The sequence below is a fragment of the Equus asinus genome, chromosome 19 (genome assembly GCF_041296235.1).
Source record: "Equus asinus isolate D_3611 breed Donkey chromosome 19, EquAss-T2T_v2, whole genome shotgun sequence".
In the NCBI taxonomy this organism is placed as follows: Eukaryota; Metazoa; Chordata; class Mammalia; order Perissodactyla; family Equidae; genus Equus; species Equus asinus.
In genome coordinates this window covers 27,591,895-27,607,314 of record NC_091808.1, presented here as the reverse complement: position 1 = coordinate 27,607,314, position 15,420 = coordinate 27,591,895, and the positions used below count along the sequence as shown (strand labels likewise).

General features: G+C 36.9%; 1 protein-coding gene across 18 annotated transcripts in view; it reads left to right on the top strand.

Moving 5' to 3' along the window:
• Positions 1–15,420, top strand: part of UNC80 (unc-80 homolog, NALCN channel complex subunit) — a 218,256-nt gene that overhangs the window by 93,014 nt on the left and 109,822 nt on the right. For 10 of the 18 annotated variants that reach the window (XM_070489843.1, XM_070489842.1, XM_070489839.1 and 7 more), the window contains exons 23-24: positions 9,740–9,952; positions 13,482–13,653. In XM_070489843.1, coding sequence (XP_070345944.1) covers positions 9,740–9,952; positions 13,482–13,653 — 385 coding nt within the window. The remainder of the gene's footprint in view (positions 1–9,739; positions 9,953–13,481; positions 13,654–15,420) is intronic. The other 8 variants (XM_070489851.1, XM_014867746.3, XM_014867745.3 and 5 more) reach the window with 1 other exon arrangement.

Genomic DNA, 15,420 nt, shown 5'->3' with positions numbered 1-15,420 from the left:
TGTATTAAAAGCTCTGATTGCTCTGTCTTCTTGCCAAAACTCGTATGTACAAGATTTTGATTTTTACCCATCTGATGCATTAGAGTAACAACACTTTACTCTATTTCAAACTTAAGTTTATTTTCTAGATTTATTTACCAGTCATGTTTCACTTCGGTGAAAGATCCCATTAATGTCTTTTGTTTATTCTTTTATTGGAGGATTATTTATCTTTTTATTGGTAATTTATAAAGACAGTATAGATAGTGTCAATAATAATCCATTTTCTGTTCTTTGCATTGCATCGTCTCCCAGTGTGTGGCTTGTTTTTTCTTCATTCCTTATGCTGTATTTTAATGAAGAGAATATTTTAATTTAACGTAATTTAATTCATCAAAGTTTTCCTTTATGGCTAGCATTTTTTATGTCTTTTTAAAGAAATCCCAAGATAATAAATATATTCTTAGATTTTCCTCTAAAAGTTTTAAAGTTTACATTTCACACTTGTCTTTAACTAGAATTTACTATGTGAATGGTAAGGATAGGAATTCGTTTTCTTTGTTTTCCTTTTGTTGACGTGGAAGCATAATTATTCTAGCATAATACATTGACTGGCTCATCCTTTACTCTCTGATGTTCGGTGCTGTCGTAATCATGTGTCAGGCTTCCGTACATGCATTGGTGAGATTCTGAGCTTTTCTATTTCATTCCGTGTGGACCCTGAGTGATTCTATTCTGTCTTAATGGCTGGGACTTTATTCATCACCTAGACTATTCTTGGCTCTTGGCTCTTCCATGTGACTTTTGTAATTAGCTTGTCAGGTTCCATGAAAATCCTTTGATTTATTCTTGGAATTACATTGAGTCCACAGATACATTTAGAGATGGGTGAAATTCAGATCTGAATTGATTATTCAAAGGTTCTGTTTCTTTTGGAGTCAGTTTAAGTAATTTTAATTTTTTTAAGTAATTTACCAATTTCACCTACATTTTCATATTTGTTGGCATAAAATTGATTGTAACATTTTCTTATTAGTTCTTAATCTTTGCAGCATCTTTAGGTATTTTATCTATTTTTATTCCTCAAAATATTTCCTTTTTTTTTGATTAGGCTTGTCAAATATTTGTTAATTTCATTAGTCGTTTTTAATGACCTTGTTAATTTTCTCTATTGTGTCTGTAATATTCTCTAATTCATTAATTCCTGCTCTTATTTTTATTATTTCCTTCTTTTCACTTTTTCGTTGTATTATTCCTTAGCTTATTAGTTGATTGCTTAGCTCTTAATTTTATTTTTTCTTTTCAAAACTGAACATTTAGGGGCCAGCCCAGTGGTGTAGCAGTTGAGTTTGCACACTCTGCTTTGGTGGCCCGGGTTTTTCCAGTTTGGATCCCAGGTGCAGACCTACACACAGATTATCAAGCCATGCTGTGGCAGGCGTCCTATATATAAAATAGAGGAAGATGGGCACAGGTGTTAGCTCAGGGCTACTCTTCCTCAGCCAAAAGAGGAGGATTGGTGGTGGATGTTAGCTCAGGGCTAATGTTCCTCAAAAAAAAAACCTGAGCATTTAGCTATTAATTTCCCTCTAAGTACTACTTTAGCTACATGCCATAAATTTTGATAAGTAGTATTTTTGTTATGACTTATTTTTAAGTACTTTTTAATTTCTTTAGTGATTTCTTTTTTGACCTATGGATTATTTAGACGTGTATGTGTGCGTTTCAATTTATAAATTCCAGGATTTTCTTAGGAATCCGTTTGTTATTGACTTTTCAGATACTGACTCTTTGGAATTAATTTACATTTGCTTTACGAACTAGATCATTATCAGTTTTCATAAATGTCCCATGTGTGGTTGAAAACCATGTGTATTCTCTATTTGTTGGGTACAGTGTTTTATATTCTAATCTTATACATCCTTATCTTCTTCCCCGCACTGCTTGATCTGTAAATTACTAAATTGATTGTGTTAAAATCTCCACTGTGATGGCAGATTTATCCATTTATACTTGTAGTTCCAACAGTTTTTGTTTTGTTTATTTAGAAGCAGACAGTTTAGAAGAGTACCATGTTTCTGGTGCTGTGAACCTTTTATCACTTTGTCTAGTGACTCAGTTTATTTCTAGTAATGCTTTTCACCTTAATGTATATTTTTCTGTGATACTAATATGGCTGAAACAATTTTATTTGGTTAGTATGGTCCTAGTATGTCTTTCTGCCAATCTTTTACTTTCAACTTTTCTACATCTTTATGTTTTAGGTATGTCTCTTATAAAAATCTTATATTTGAATTTTTATACCATTTTAATAATCTTTTTTCCTAAAAAATTTGTTACATTTGCACAGGTTGTGATTACTGAATAAATTCACTTCTGCCTTCTTTTGCCTATTACATTTTTGTTGTTGTTCATTGTGTATGTGTTTTCATTTCCATTTCATGCCTTCTTTTAAATTGTGTTGGATTTTATTTCTCTTGCTCTGGTTTGTTTATTTTTAAATTTCCCTTTACTAGTTTGGAAATTATTACATTCTATTTGTGCTTTTAAAAACTGCATATATATTTAACTAAATGAAATCTAAAATTAATGGATATCTTTACTCTTCTCTCAAACAATAAAAGACTGTAGAGGGTTTTAACCCCATCAAGATTTAGTTCTTTCCTGTTTTTGCTTTAACATTGACAAAGTAGACATTATTTTTATTGAGTTTTGGGAAAATGATTTTTAAATTTACTCAGAAGCTTAGCATAGTCTTTGCTCACCATTTCTCCTTGCATCTCTGATGTTCCTTCTAAGACCTATATCCCTCTTCTGAAGGAAACCTTTCAGAAGTTAGTGATGATTGATTGGCAGTAGCTCTCTCAGCTACAGTTTACTTGGAAATGTATTTTGGTGTCAATCTTGAAAGAAACTTTTGCTGAAATTATGATTATAGACTAACATTTTCTTTCTGTACTTCAAAGATATCATCTCATTCTCTTCTGCTGTAATTGACACTTCTTTATAGGTAATCTGTCCCCCCTCATTTAGTTGCTTTTAATACCTTCTCTTTATTGTTGATATTTTTCACTTTCACTAAAATGTTTTATTTCCCTTTACTAGTTTGGAAATTATTATATCCTATTTGTGTTTCTAGCTTATTTTTCTTATTTGGGGTTCATTAAGCCCCTGAATCATGTAATTGGCCTATTACATCTATTCTGGAAAATTTTCAACTGTTATCTCTTCAAAGACTGTGTTCTTCACATTTCTCTATTCTTTACTTCTAGAAATTGAAAACAAGTATGATAGATATTCTCCCTTTATCCTCTGTTTTTGACAACCTCTCTTTCATATTTTTCATTTCTTTGTCTCTTTCTGTGCTACATCCTGGGTAATTTTCTGAGAATTTCTTCCATTTCCTGTTTTCTCTTTTCAACTGTGTTTAATCTTGTGGTTCTTAACGAAGGGAAATTTTCCCACCAGGGGGCATTTGGCAGTGTCTGGAGGAATTTTTGGTTGCCACAACTCAGGGATTGCTACTGCCATCTAGTGGGTAGATACCAAAGATGCTGATAAACCTCCCATGATACATAGTGTGACCCCCACAAAGAAAGATGGTCAATGGTGTTGAAGTTGGAAAAACCTGATCTAATCTGTGTTTTAGTCTATTCATTGAATTTTAAATTTCAAGTACTACATACTACATTTTTATTTGTAAGAGTTCTATTTGATTCTTGTTTTAAAACTGCCTGTTCAACTTTGAGAATCTAATTCCTTCATCATACTTTCAATACCCACATGAATATTTAAATGTATTTGATACACTATGATTCCAATAACTGCAGTCTTTGTGTATTTGATTCTACTCTTTGTTACTTCTGCTGACTCTTGCCCCTGGTGGATTATTTTCTTATGTATTTTTAATGTGAGCTTAACTCCTTGGAACTTTATCTGTGGGATAAAGACGTGTGTTAAAAGTGGCATTATCCAACAGACCAGCAACATCAACATTACCTGTGAGCAGGTTAGAAATGCACATTTTCAGGCCCTGCAACAGATTACTGCATTGGAATCTCTGGGGTGAGACCAAGGAACCTAATTTATCCATATTCCCAAGTAACTCTTATGTACACTCAAGTTTGAAGGTTCAGGAAGGACTGGTTTAAAGTATTCCTCCAGAGAGGCTTTCCATTTCTTTTGCCAGGAACTTGGAAACATCACCAACCTAACATCTTTTTGAAACTTTTCGGGGGGCGAGGAACATGGAAATAGTGCCCATTCTGGCCCCAACTTATGTGAGAATGCAGGATGTTGATTAGGAGTTCTCATAAAAGACTTTTTGCCTTTTTTTTTTTTTCCTGCTCTACCCAGAGCCAAGTCTAGTGAGGCGAGCCGACCTCCATGGGGCAGATCTTTTCTCATTCATCCACCGAGGGTGGCTTCCACTTGGGATCTTGGCTTTCTACAGGAGTGTATGACCTGACATCCCGCTGTGCTTGGGCTTGTGGCCTATTGAAAGCCCGTGCTCTGGTCTCTCTGTACTCAGTAGCAACCCCAGGGGCAAGCATCCCCGCACTAGCTCACACCCTCCCCCCTCCTCCCTGAATTGCCCTTTCTTGTAATTTCTACTCTCCGATGGTCTATTATCTCATGTTAGAAACAAAAGCAAAAACAAAATGAAGAAATGTTTGGATATTTTATTCAGCATTTTCAGGTGTCTAAACCAAAAGAACTTTGTCTTCACACCTAATTCATCATATTGTCAGAAACCGAACTCCGCATTTGATTTTTAAAATACTTATCCAAAATATTAGCAGGATCTGAGTAAGTGTTAACATGACTAACCATCCAGATCATGTACTGAACAATAATGCCTGCCTCTGGCCTGGCAACTGAGTCATTTCATTGCCCACAGCTACTGTAGAGACGGGCGGGGGCAGAGGTGGTGTGTCAGTTACTGCGTGATCTCAGTCAGACAGAGAAGTCAAGACAGGCGATAAAGACTGACTCACAAGCCCATGCCCTCTAGCAGACCAGCTTCCAGGGCACACTAAAACCCACAATAACTGCTTATTCCCATAGGTTTTAAATAACACCAGGAAGAGCTTTCTATTTTATTGTAAGGCAGTGAAAATATTATGTAATTCCCCAGGGGTCAACATAGAATACTCAGTCTTTAAAAAACCATTAGTTCCTGTCCAGTGTTGTTATCTAACAAGTTTTCAGGATCAGTCAGGGCTTCTTCTCCCATAAGTTTAGATACGGTCCTTAAGGGAAAGAACTGTATTGCAATTATAACCTTCAATTAACCATCGTATCTGGTAGCAATATTTTGTAGGTCCTGAGGTAAAATAAAGCACAGCTATTTGAATTAGTATCCAATTCTCTGCTTCATAAAGGAAACATTCAATATACGTAACAATCTTATAAAATGCAGGAAAAAGTGACAAGGGAAGTCAAGGAAAGCTTGAAGTTTCCTAGTTTGGGATGTTAGAGAAATCTAACATTGCTGCGTAATGACCTTCTCATGACATTTTGTAATGTTAACTAGATAACTGTAGCCATTGCAAAGAATGCCTCATATAAGATCAAACCATGTGAAATTGTTAGTATTCAACTATTTTTGACCTTTAAACTTGGAAATTCTGTGTGGTTCAACCTAAGATTTTGTCTTCCCAGTTAAGATTGATTCTTGCTTGTCTGGGAACTATGAAGGCATGGTGTAGTGGCACAGAAACCATTCTGTGGCATTATGGAACATCAAAAGGTAATCTGGCAGCCTGTTAATAAGAAAGAGGAAATTTAAATGTGCCTCCTTTTCTTTCAGGGCCACAAGCAAAATTCTCTGTGGTATGCCAATGGTGTCAAATCTTGTTTAGATAGTCACTTGACTAGTCCTCTGATACTCTACTTCTTTTCAGCTATGCAGCATTCTTCTGATTCGTTTTTCTCCATTTGTGCTGTTTTTCTCTGTCATGTGAATCCATTCCTATCCTTTCTGTCATGCCTCCATTTTTTACTGCTTCTTCAGATTGCACTGAGCCATAAGAGGTAAGCTCCATCAAAAGAGGAAAAATTAACTTTCCTTTATGTCCAGGAAGAAGCCTTTGTCCAAGCTATTCCATAATCCTGCTTCTAAAATCAATACCTTCTACACTACGCTTTGAAAGAAATTGATAATGAAAAAAATTCCTGACAGCCACACCCACACTAGAATGCCTTGAATGCTCTTTCACATACACTGTGTAGTCAGTACTTGTTGCTAAGTATCTTGTACTAGGATGCACAGTAGAGTCCTTAGCTTTATGCCTCAACAACTCCCTCAGTTGTCTGTACAGTAACATGCACAATACAACACCCTAGAAATTGCTATTATTTAGTGCCATCTTGACTATAGGACTCCCCAGCCTGCCTTCACCCACCAGGTTTTAAAAATTGTAAGAAAAAGACAATATTTGAGTTATTCTGTGTTATCATCCTTTAGTGCAGACAGTGACATTTCCAAAAGTTGCTGGGTTTCACAATTTACATGGATCAAACTCATTATATAATAACAACTTTCCCTTTAATGTTGTTCTGTTTACTTGCTGGGAGTTATTTTCAGGTTGATCTCAATTCCATTTCCAAACTTAGCTTAGGATTTCCTGGGGCCAGTAACTGATAATATCTGAGTTTTATCATAAGAGGCTTTTGAAAGAAGAGAATTGAAATTGCTTTTCATTGAAAGTTCCTTGAGCTCCCTAAGCAAATAAAATCATTTCTTCTAAAGAAGACAAGCCAATCTACATAGGAAGCCTCACATAGCACAATTTGGGTTCTTCATTCATCTACTGTTAATCCTCTCAGTGCCATCTAATAGTTAAGGGCAATAAAAAGATCCTCTACCTGATACCTTTGAGTTAGCTTATGTTTTGTCCTTGTTAGTCCTGAAAGAGCCAGGGTTCATAACACAATGCTATTCCAGCAGCACTGTTTCTGTCTTCCTGTCATTGAGCAATGAATCCCATTGCTTTATATTGGGAATGTGTCAAAACGTGACAGGCTAAGAATAAATTTGCATCACTCGCCTTGCCCTCCAGACTGGCATTTGTTTTTAGAGACAGATATTCCAGCCTTTCCCAGACACAGATTTGCATATCTGGAATGTTTAGTAAAATAAATATTTAATACAAGAAAAGAGTGTAGATATTTAGTCTGTGTTATGGCGCCACAATTTTGATAGGTTTGATGCAGAAAGTCATTTGACCCTTTGCAATCTCAAGTCTTTCTATCCCTGTGACCTGCTACCAAGTCTTGACACCAATGTAGTTGATGATAGATTCTCATCATTAGTGTTCATCTTGTATTCTGTCTTTTCGCATAGGTTAACATTATATGTCATGGCAATACAACGCATTCTTTGTAAAATTATGTCCCTACATAAATATATGTCTTATTGGAATTATTTTCTTTTTGTGTGTGTGTGGTTTTTTTTTTTTTTTTTTTTTTTGCTGGGGAAGATTAGCCCTGAGCTGACATCAGTGCCAATCTTCCTCCACTTTATTTGTGAGTTGCCGCCAGAGCATGGTTGAGGAGCGGCGTAGGTCCCTGCCTGGTATGGAAACCTACAAACTCAGGCCGCAGAAGCAGAACATGCCAAACTTAACCACTGTGCCATGGGGCCAGCCCCTCTTATTGGAATTCGTGATGGCTTCATTTAAGACGTAGACAATGAGAAAATGTTTAACAGGCTAACTTACTTGAATCATCCAGTGTGCTTGAGATACTGTGGTACTCAGAAGTATGAAGTAACTAACTCTGCCTGGAGTGGGAAGGGCTTAAGGAAGGCTTCTTAGAGAATGTAACTAAACTGAGTCTTAAAAGTGCCAATTTGGGGCTGGCCCGGTGGCGCAGTGGTTAAGTTCGCACATTCCGCTTCAGCGGCCTGGGGTTCGCTGGTTCAGATCCCGGGTGCGGAGATGGCACCGCTAAGCAAGCCATGCTGTGGTAGGCGTCCCACATATAAAGTAGAGGAAGATGGGCACGGATGTTAGCTCAGGGCCAGTCTTCCTCAGCAAAAAGAGGATTGGCAGCAGATGTTTGCTCAGGGCTAATCTTCCTCAAACAAACAAAAAATAAAAGTGGCAATTTGCCAAATGGAAAAGGGACTTAAATGCCCTGCAAGCCATGGAAACATATGGAAAGGTATGAGATGTCATATTTGGATTGTAACCATTTGTCATAATTGGACCCTCGAGTGCTTGAGATGAAGATAGAAAGGGAGATGAACCAAATAACAAAGGTTGGGTATCTTTATTCATTTTATGATTGAGGTGGATGGAGCCTATAATAGATTTTAAGTGGGAAAATGATGTGATCATATGTATGTGTTTTAGAAAATAATATTACATGACATTAATGTCCCATTTTTGAACAGTGACTTTCTATATGCATTCTAGACATCATCTTTTACCAAAATTCATGTGAATATAAATTAAGACAATTTAGATACCAAATGGGAGCTAGCATAGATCGGGGCATCACAGAGACCTGAGATTCAACTCCATGTCTCCCCCTTCCCAGGTGTATGATAGTGGAAAAATTATACCTCATTTTAAAAATCATTGAAATGAGGATATTATTTCTAGATCAGAGGTTTGTTATGGTAATTAAGAATTACAGTTCATAAAAATTTGTTGGGACCTAATCAATGCTCCCTGTATATTAGCCCCTATTTTGACACTGTGGATCAGTGCATTGTTGAGAATACCATTGCTTGAAATGATGAAAAGGATTTCAATTTGAAAACCTGTGGTTGCTAAGCAACCTATGGTGACTCTGAAGTGATGGCTAATATTGTGATATATTTTTTTAAAACTAGCACAAGTCAAAATATACAGTAATTGTTGATGTATGTATTTTTTGTGGCCTGTTGACATTCTATGAGAAACTTCACACTCCTTCTCTTGTTTTTTTTTTAGCTTATAAAGAGTTCAGTAGATATCTGATCCTTCCCAGTTACTGGGTATCAACTATAAGTTGTTTCTTCTTTTATTTTTTTGAGTATATCTTGACATGACAAGATGGAGCCATATTTTTATTTTCTTGAAGAAATGTTCTGATTTTTATTTACTTATTAAATAATTTCCTCTTTGTCAAACATTTTCAATTGACATCCTACCTATTTAAGCAGAATCTGGTCTGTTATGCATGACAAAGTGAGGGAAAAAAAGACTAACTCAACGAAATCTAGCCAGCACTTCCTTTTCTTACTGGCCAAATGCGGGAGCAGTTGTACTCCCTTGGAGCGTGTGGATGGTCATAGACAGCAGATTATTGTTGGAACAAAATCACTGTTGACACCCTTGGTTAGCATAAGACTAGTTCTAGAAATTGAATATTTGTTTGCTTCGTGTCAAAATTTTAAATTTAAAAAAGCTTCACATTTAAAAACTTCTTATCAAAAGTAATTTTACTCTCACGCTTAAATGAAGCTGCCTCTTAAATATGCAAAGATAGAGTCATGAAATTACTTGAGATTCTTCAATAGGAGAAGACTAAGCACAGAAACCTACTTAAAATGTCTAATTCTTCAATATCCAAATTTGCCTAAGTGGATTCATTTTCCAGATTTCCCATGACTATGTTAGCCATGCTAACACTAGCTTGGGAAATGCGACTAAGCTAGATCAAAACATGGAGATTAAATTAATCTAAGAGTACATAGTAATTCCCTTTAAGGTCAATTTATTGTGCATTAATCCCATACCCTTCTTTCCTTAACGACCCTACTCAGGAAGCGCCTGTGGTAGCCAGAGCAGCGCTCTTCCTGGAATGTGCCCGTTTTGTTCACCGCTGCAACCGTGGCAACTGGCCAGAGTGGATGAAAGGGCATCATGTGAATATCACCAAGAAAGGCCTCTCCAGGGGACGGTCTCCCATCGTGGGCAACAAGCGGAACCAGAAGCTGCAGTGGAATGCTGCCAAGCTCTTCTACCAATGGGGAGACGTGAGCTTTTGATTTTCTTCTATAAAAATTGGGGCGCTTGAGTGAAGTGAAGAAGTTTTGTGTTTACCTTTGCTTGGGAGAGAGTTTATTGAATATCTGCTATGTACGAGGCACTGACAAAACATTTTAAGGGAAAATAAACTTAGTTCATTTCATCCTCCCAATAAATTTATGAAGTTAGACATTATTATCTCTTGTCTCCTTCCCTGGTCCTCTGCCTCTTCCTGCCTATAACTGTAGACATTCCCAGGATCTCTTATAATTTCTTGCCATATAATTTTCCCCAGGGTTACATTTATTCCATGTGTTCAACTGTTATCTGTATGCCAGTGGCATAGACTTCTCCATCGTAGCACTTTTCAGATCCCAGGCCAGCATTGCCAACAGCCCTTGGGAGGCATTCACTTAATAGCCTGAAACTCAATCTGACCAAAATAAAACACTTCTTTCCATATAAACACACTCCCATTTTCAGCCCCTCCTGAACTTTCTATTCTTATTAATGGTACCACCATCATCTAAGATGACAGCCTTTGAACGTATTCCAAACCTCCTTCCCTTATTGATTCCACCTCTTCCTTGTTGCTGATGCCCCTTTGGGTCAGATCTTCATTATTTCTTATCTGAATGACTAAAGTAATTTCCCATTTGGTGTCCTCCCCATAGTCTCCCTCATCTGACCTGTCCTACACACTGCCAGTAAAATGATCTCCTGATGGCATAGCCCATCTAAAAACAGAACATTTATACTCAGCTCCCAACCTCCAGACTTGCCCCCTTCCATTCATTCTCCAAACAGCTGTCAGAGTGATTAGGCTAAAATGCAAATTAGAGTGATTAGGCTAAAATGCAAATCAGATTGTGTTTCTCACCTACTTATAATGCTTCAGTGGCCCTCCTTTTCCCTTGGGATGAAACCCAAACTGCTTAACCTGACATCACTTCTCTCTCCAGAACCTTTGTTCAAATCATGCCAGGATTATGGATGATGACGTCAAATGAGCTAGTGTATCTAAAGAATATTTATCTCAATCCTTTGCACCTAAGAGGTGTTCAATAATAGTAAGTTATGACATTAATTTTTGAAAGCAGGATACATGATTTGTCTTGCATTCCTAGGCAGCTAATATAGTCCCTCAAACAAGGGATCAGGTTCCCCCTCAACTCAAGAATGACCTTTCATCCTTCTTCAGAATGCAAAATGAAGTTCAGATTCAAGAACTGTAGGATCTAGTGCCAGTCTACCTTTCCAGCCTTCCTGCACGTTATGTCCTCTCACAAAATTTTGCTTCAACCAAGCGGCTTACTTATCAGTCTCTGAAGGCATTGGTGCATTTGCCTGAAGTCTCCGTCTGGAATATCTACTCTTTCCCTTCCCCATCAGCCAAAATACCAATTCTTCAAAGTCTACAGCAATGAGGCTTTCACTGATTCTCTGAACTGAGTCTAATCAATCCGTTTTCTGAACTAATAAAGTGCTTTCAGTCTCTTTCACCACTTAATGTGTTGTTTTGGTATGCTATTATCTCCCCAGTAGACTGTAAGCTCATTGAAGGAAAGAGCAAAAGATACGGAGTCAAACACCCAGTGTTTGAATCCAGTCCACAGCTGGCTGATCAACCTTGAGCAAGTCTTTCAACTTTTCTAACCTTCCTACTTGCCAAACCTTTTGTATGAAGGTATAATGCACTAGGGTACATTAAACAAAGATACTGGCATACTATAACAATTTATTCCGCTTTATTTTTTATTTAATAACTAGCAAATTACCTCACAATAAATATTTGATGAATGAAGAGAGGAATAAACATATGTCCAAGCCATTCTTCTAGCCTTGGAAGAGACAAGGAGCTCTAAATTATTATTTAGACATTTAATATTATCCCAGACAAGGTTATATTTTGAACAACTCTTTAAGATTTCATTAAAATTGCCAATTTAATTTAAATTGCTTAGTTTCAACCTCCTGGAAGGATCGATGCAGAGCTTTCCCCTTTGATTCTCAGTATTAGGTTTGTTGGCTCCACTCCACACTTGTAACTGCCTGTCTCCTTCTTTAGAGAAGATCTCCAAAATAATAGCATCAGGACACAGCTTTTTGTTGAGATTGTGGTTTTCGTTTTTATGTTTTGTTTTGTTTGCGTAAAACTTCTCAGGTTAGCAACTAAAATTTTAGGATCCTGCAATATCTTTTTACATTACATCTTTTTCATTGATGTGGTCTTGGTTACTCCTCATTTAATTCCAGAGTTTAGGGAGATCTCTTTGTTTCCAGCTAGCCAAGACATTCAAATAACTTGTGTTTTTAATTAAAGAGTTCAGGACATATCTTTGTCAGTTTCTAGCAGTGAGTCTAATTTCTTGCATGCTCAGAATTTAGTAACGGTACTAAATATTTGAAAGGGATGATACAGGAAGAAAGGAAATTAGGTAGAATTTTGTTCTTACTAATGCATAGAGCAACAAAACTGTCAAACCCCAAGTTCAGTGCTCATGTTAGCTTTTTGACTCTCCTTCCTAAGAGTGTGTCTCTTCTTTTGTTGCATACTTTATGTAATTGGAATATTAAAGGAATTAAATAGAGGCAGTGTATTTTGTCTCTTCTTGTGGAAAATTCATTTTGGTGAATCAGACAATAGTGCGTGATGATTCAGAAGAACAGGTAGCAAGTATCGGTTCTGTGAATATCTTGTAAAAGCCAATATTGTCCACATTCTGAGTTATTAAAAGTCATATTTCTAGTGTTAATGTTGGGACTCTATGAAAAGAGTTGTTAGTATTTCTTACTAATTCATAGGTTATCATGGAAGAGGGAACAAAGTCTACAAAAAAGCCGTGAATTGTATACATAATGGCAGATATAAATAAAATTGCAGTACCGGAATTCATGCCAACCTCCAAACTCATTGGCATGACAATGACATTCTCATAAAATAGCATAATCAGAAGCACTCTGAGGAGCTGTGATTTCTTTTACTGCAACAAAATCCTCCATTAAAAACAACTGCATACTCTTACACCTATAAAATAAAGGACCTTTGAGTAAATGGAAATATTTTCAGAAAAATTTTTATACGAACACAAAGGTATCATTCCAGTTTCTACAAGTCTTTAGACTAAATGACCTTGGAGATAGGTCAATGCCCTTCATGTCTGGGTTTCCACATTGGGAAATGTGGTGGTGACAGCACTGTGGCAGACAGAGGAGGCTCATGCTGGAAATAATTCCCATTAATTAGTTGCTTATGTCCTCTGTTAATATGAGAACCTATTTTACAGGCTGACATACATCACTTAATGGTGAGGATACGTTCTGGGAAATGTGTCGTTAGGCAATTTTGTGGTTGTACAAACATCATAGAGTACTTACACAAACCTAGATAGTATAGCTTATTACACAGCTCGGCTATATGGTACTAATTGTATGGGACCACCATCATATATGCAGTCCGTCTTTGACTGAAACGTTGTTAATTGCTTCATGACTGTACTTTATGCTATTTTTTTTTTCTTTGTCTCCCTATGATAGGCGATTGGCGTCCGATTGAATGAGCTGTGCCACGGGGAGAGTGAAAGCCCAGCCAACCTGCTGGGTCTCATTTATGATGAGGAGACCAAGAGGAGACTGAGAAAGGAGGATGAGGAGGAAGACTTTTTAGATGACAGTAAGGAGACTCCCTTTACTACAAGAACCCCTGCTTGTAAGAACCTCTGCTTTAGGAGCACTTAATATTTCTCTTTCCTTTTTCATATTCTTACCACCTTCTCATGTCTCCCCACTGCGCCTTTTCCCCTATTCCCTGTGCATGGATGCAAAGCATGTGCATAAAGCCACACAAAGAGAGGGCAAAAACCAGAAAGAGGAGATTATAGACAGAGGCAAAGAGTTTCAGGCAATATGGAACTTCCATTGCTTTGTAGTCTCTGACCCTTACTATTATACAAAGATTAACATTAGGCCTCTCTGAGAAAATATAGTTGTGGAAAATGACTGTCCCAGAAAAGGTTTGGTCAGGTTTTGTATTTTGTTATTGCTCTTGGAGAAAAAAAAGTTAGACCAAAAAGAACTGAATATGAAATGCTTCCAAAAATCACTAAAATATTGAAATATTTAATCAGAGTAATTATAGTATTTAGCATGAATTTGAAATATTAAAAGATTCAGACTCTTAGAACGGTGAATGTCTGCTGTACCGTACTTACTTATTAAAATTAGAAGTAAGTCCCACCATAAAAGAGTAGAGACAGAGAGATTTTTGTACATCCCTCTCCAACACCATTTTGTGCATATACGTGTTCTATGCCATACAAGCTTGTGTGTATGTGTGCCACTGCCTTTTATGGTGTATAGAATTCCAATATGGTTATGGAATTAGTAACATTATCTGATGAAGACAGTAAGGGCTCTCCCTCTTGACTTTCCCTAGTGATTGGAAACTCAAACTCCCTGATTTTATGTTAAGGATTGTCCTTAGTTAAGTGATGCCAAATATACTTTGCCTTTGTAGTCATGAAATGTAAAAGGATGGCTAGGGTGTTAATATTGGACAGAACTAAATAGTAATCAAAGAAAATTTATTGTCTTCCTTTCCAATTTCATGCCAAGGATTTTGGTTTTTGCAATTTTTTTCATTGTTTTACCCTTTCTCAGTCCTTATCAAATAAGAGAAATTTTCTTGATTTAGCTATTGACTAAACACCAAATTCTGACATCAGTCTTTCAGCCTACTGTGAAAGTTGGCCCCAAGATTCCCTCAAGTTCACGAGAGTCTAGACTATCCTAGACTGTCTCATGGAATTAAGTCTGATCCATATGATGACTTGAGGATTATCCAGCAATCACAAAACCTAGTGAAGCCCTGCCAGTAGATATACTAAGACTGTCCTGGATTTCCTAGGGGTCCGTCAGAACAGACAGGAGCTAAAACAACATTATATTGATGCATCCTCATAGGCCAAAATGAAGTCTAAGCTCCATGAGACCATATAAGTGTCATTCACCAATATATTATGTCTGGTATGCTAGCTTTTTGATGAGATCGTGTAGAACCCAGTCCTTGTTCATTGTAACAGAATATTTCAGATGATAGTTATGAAAGAACCTGGGTAGACCAAGTTTGTTGTCTACATGACCGATAAGAAGAATCTGGATGATAACCTCAGGAGTAAAAGGACAGATCCAGAAGGTTATACGGAATATCTAGTGTTCAATTATTTTTTGAAAACTGTTGCGCATCCAGGCAAATTCTAGAATCATGTAGCCTCCACTGATTATAAGATTGGAATGTCTGGTTTATTTCCACTTTCAAGTCAATACATAGCACATCTTGCACTAAAGATAATTGTGCTGCAAGCAAGTATCAGTCTGGGGATTTGGAGGAGTTTGTCACTTCCATTCTTAGTAAGAGGCAATGTCCCCAGTCACATATTACCTCTGGAGAAAAAATAAAGGTTTTTATGAGGAAGTG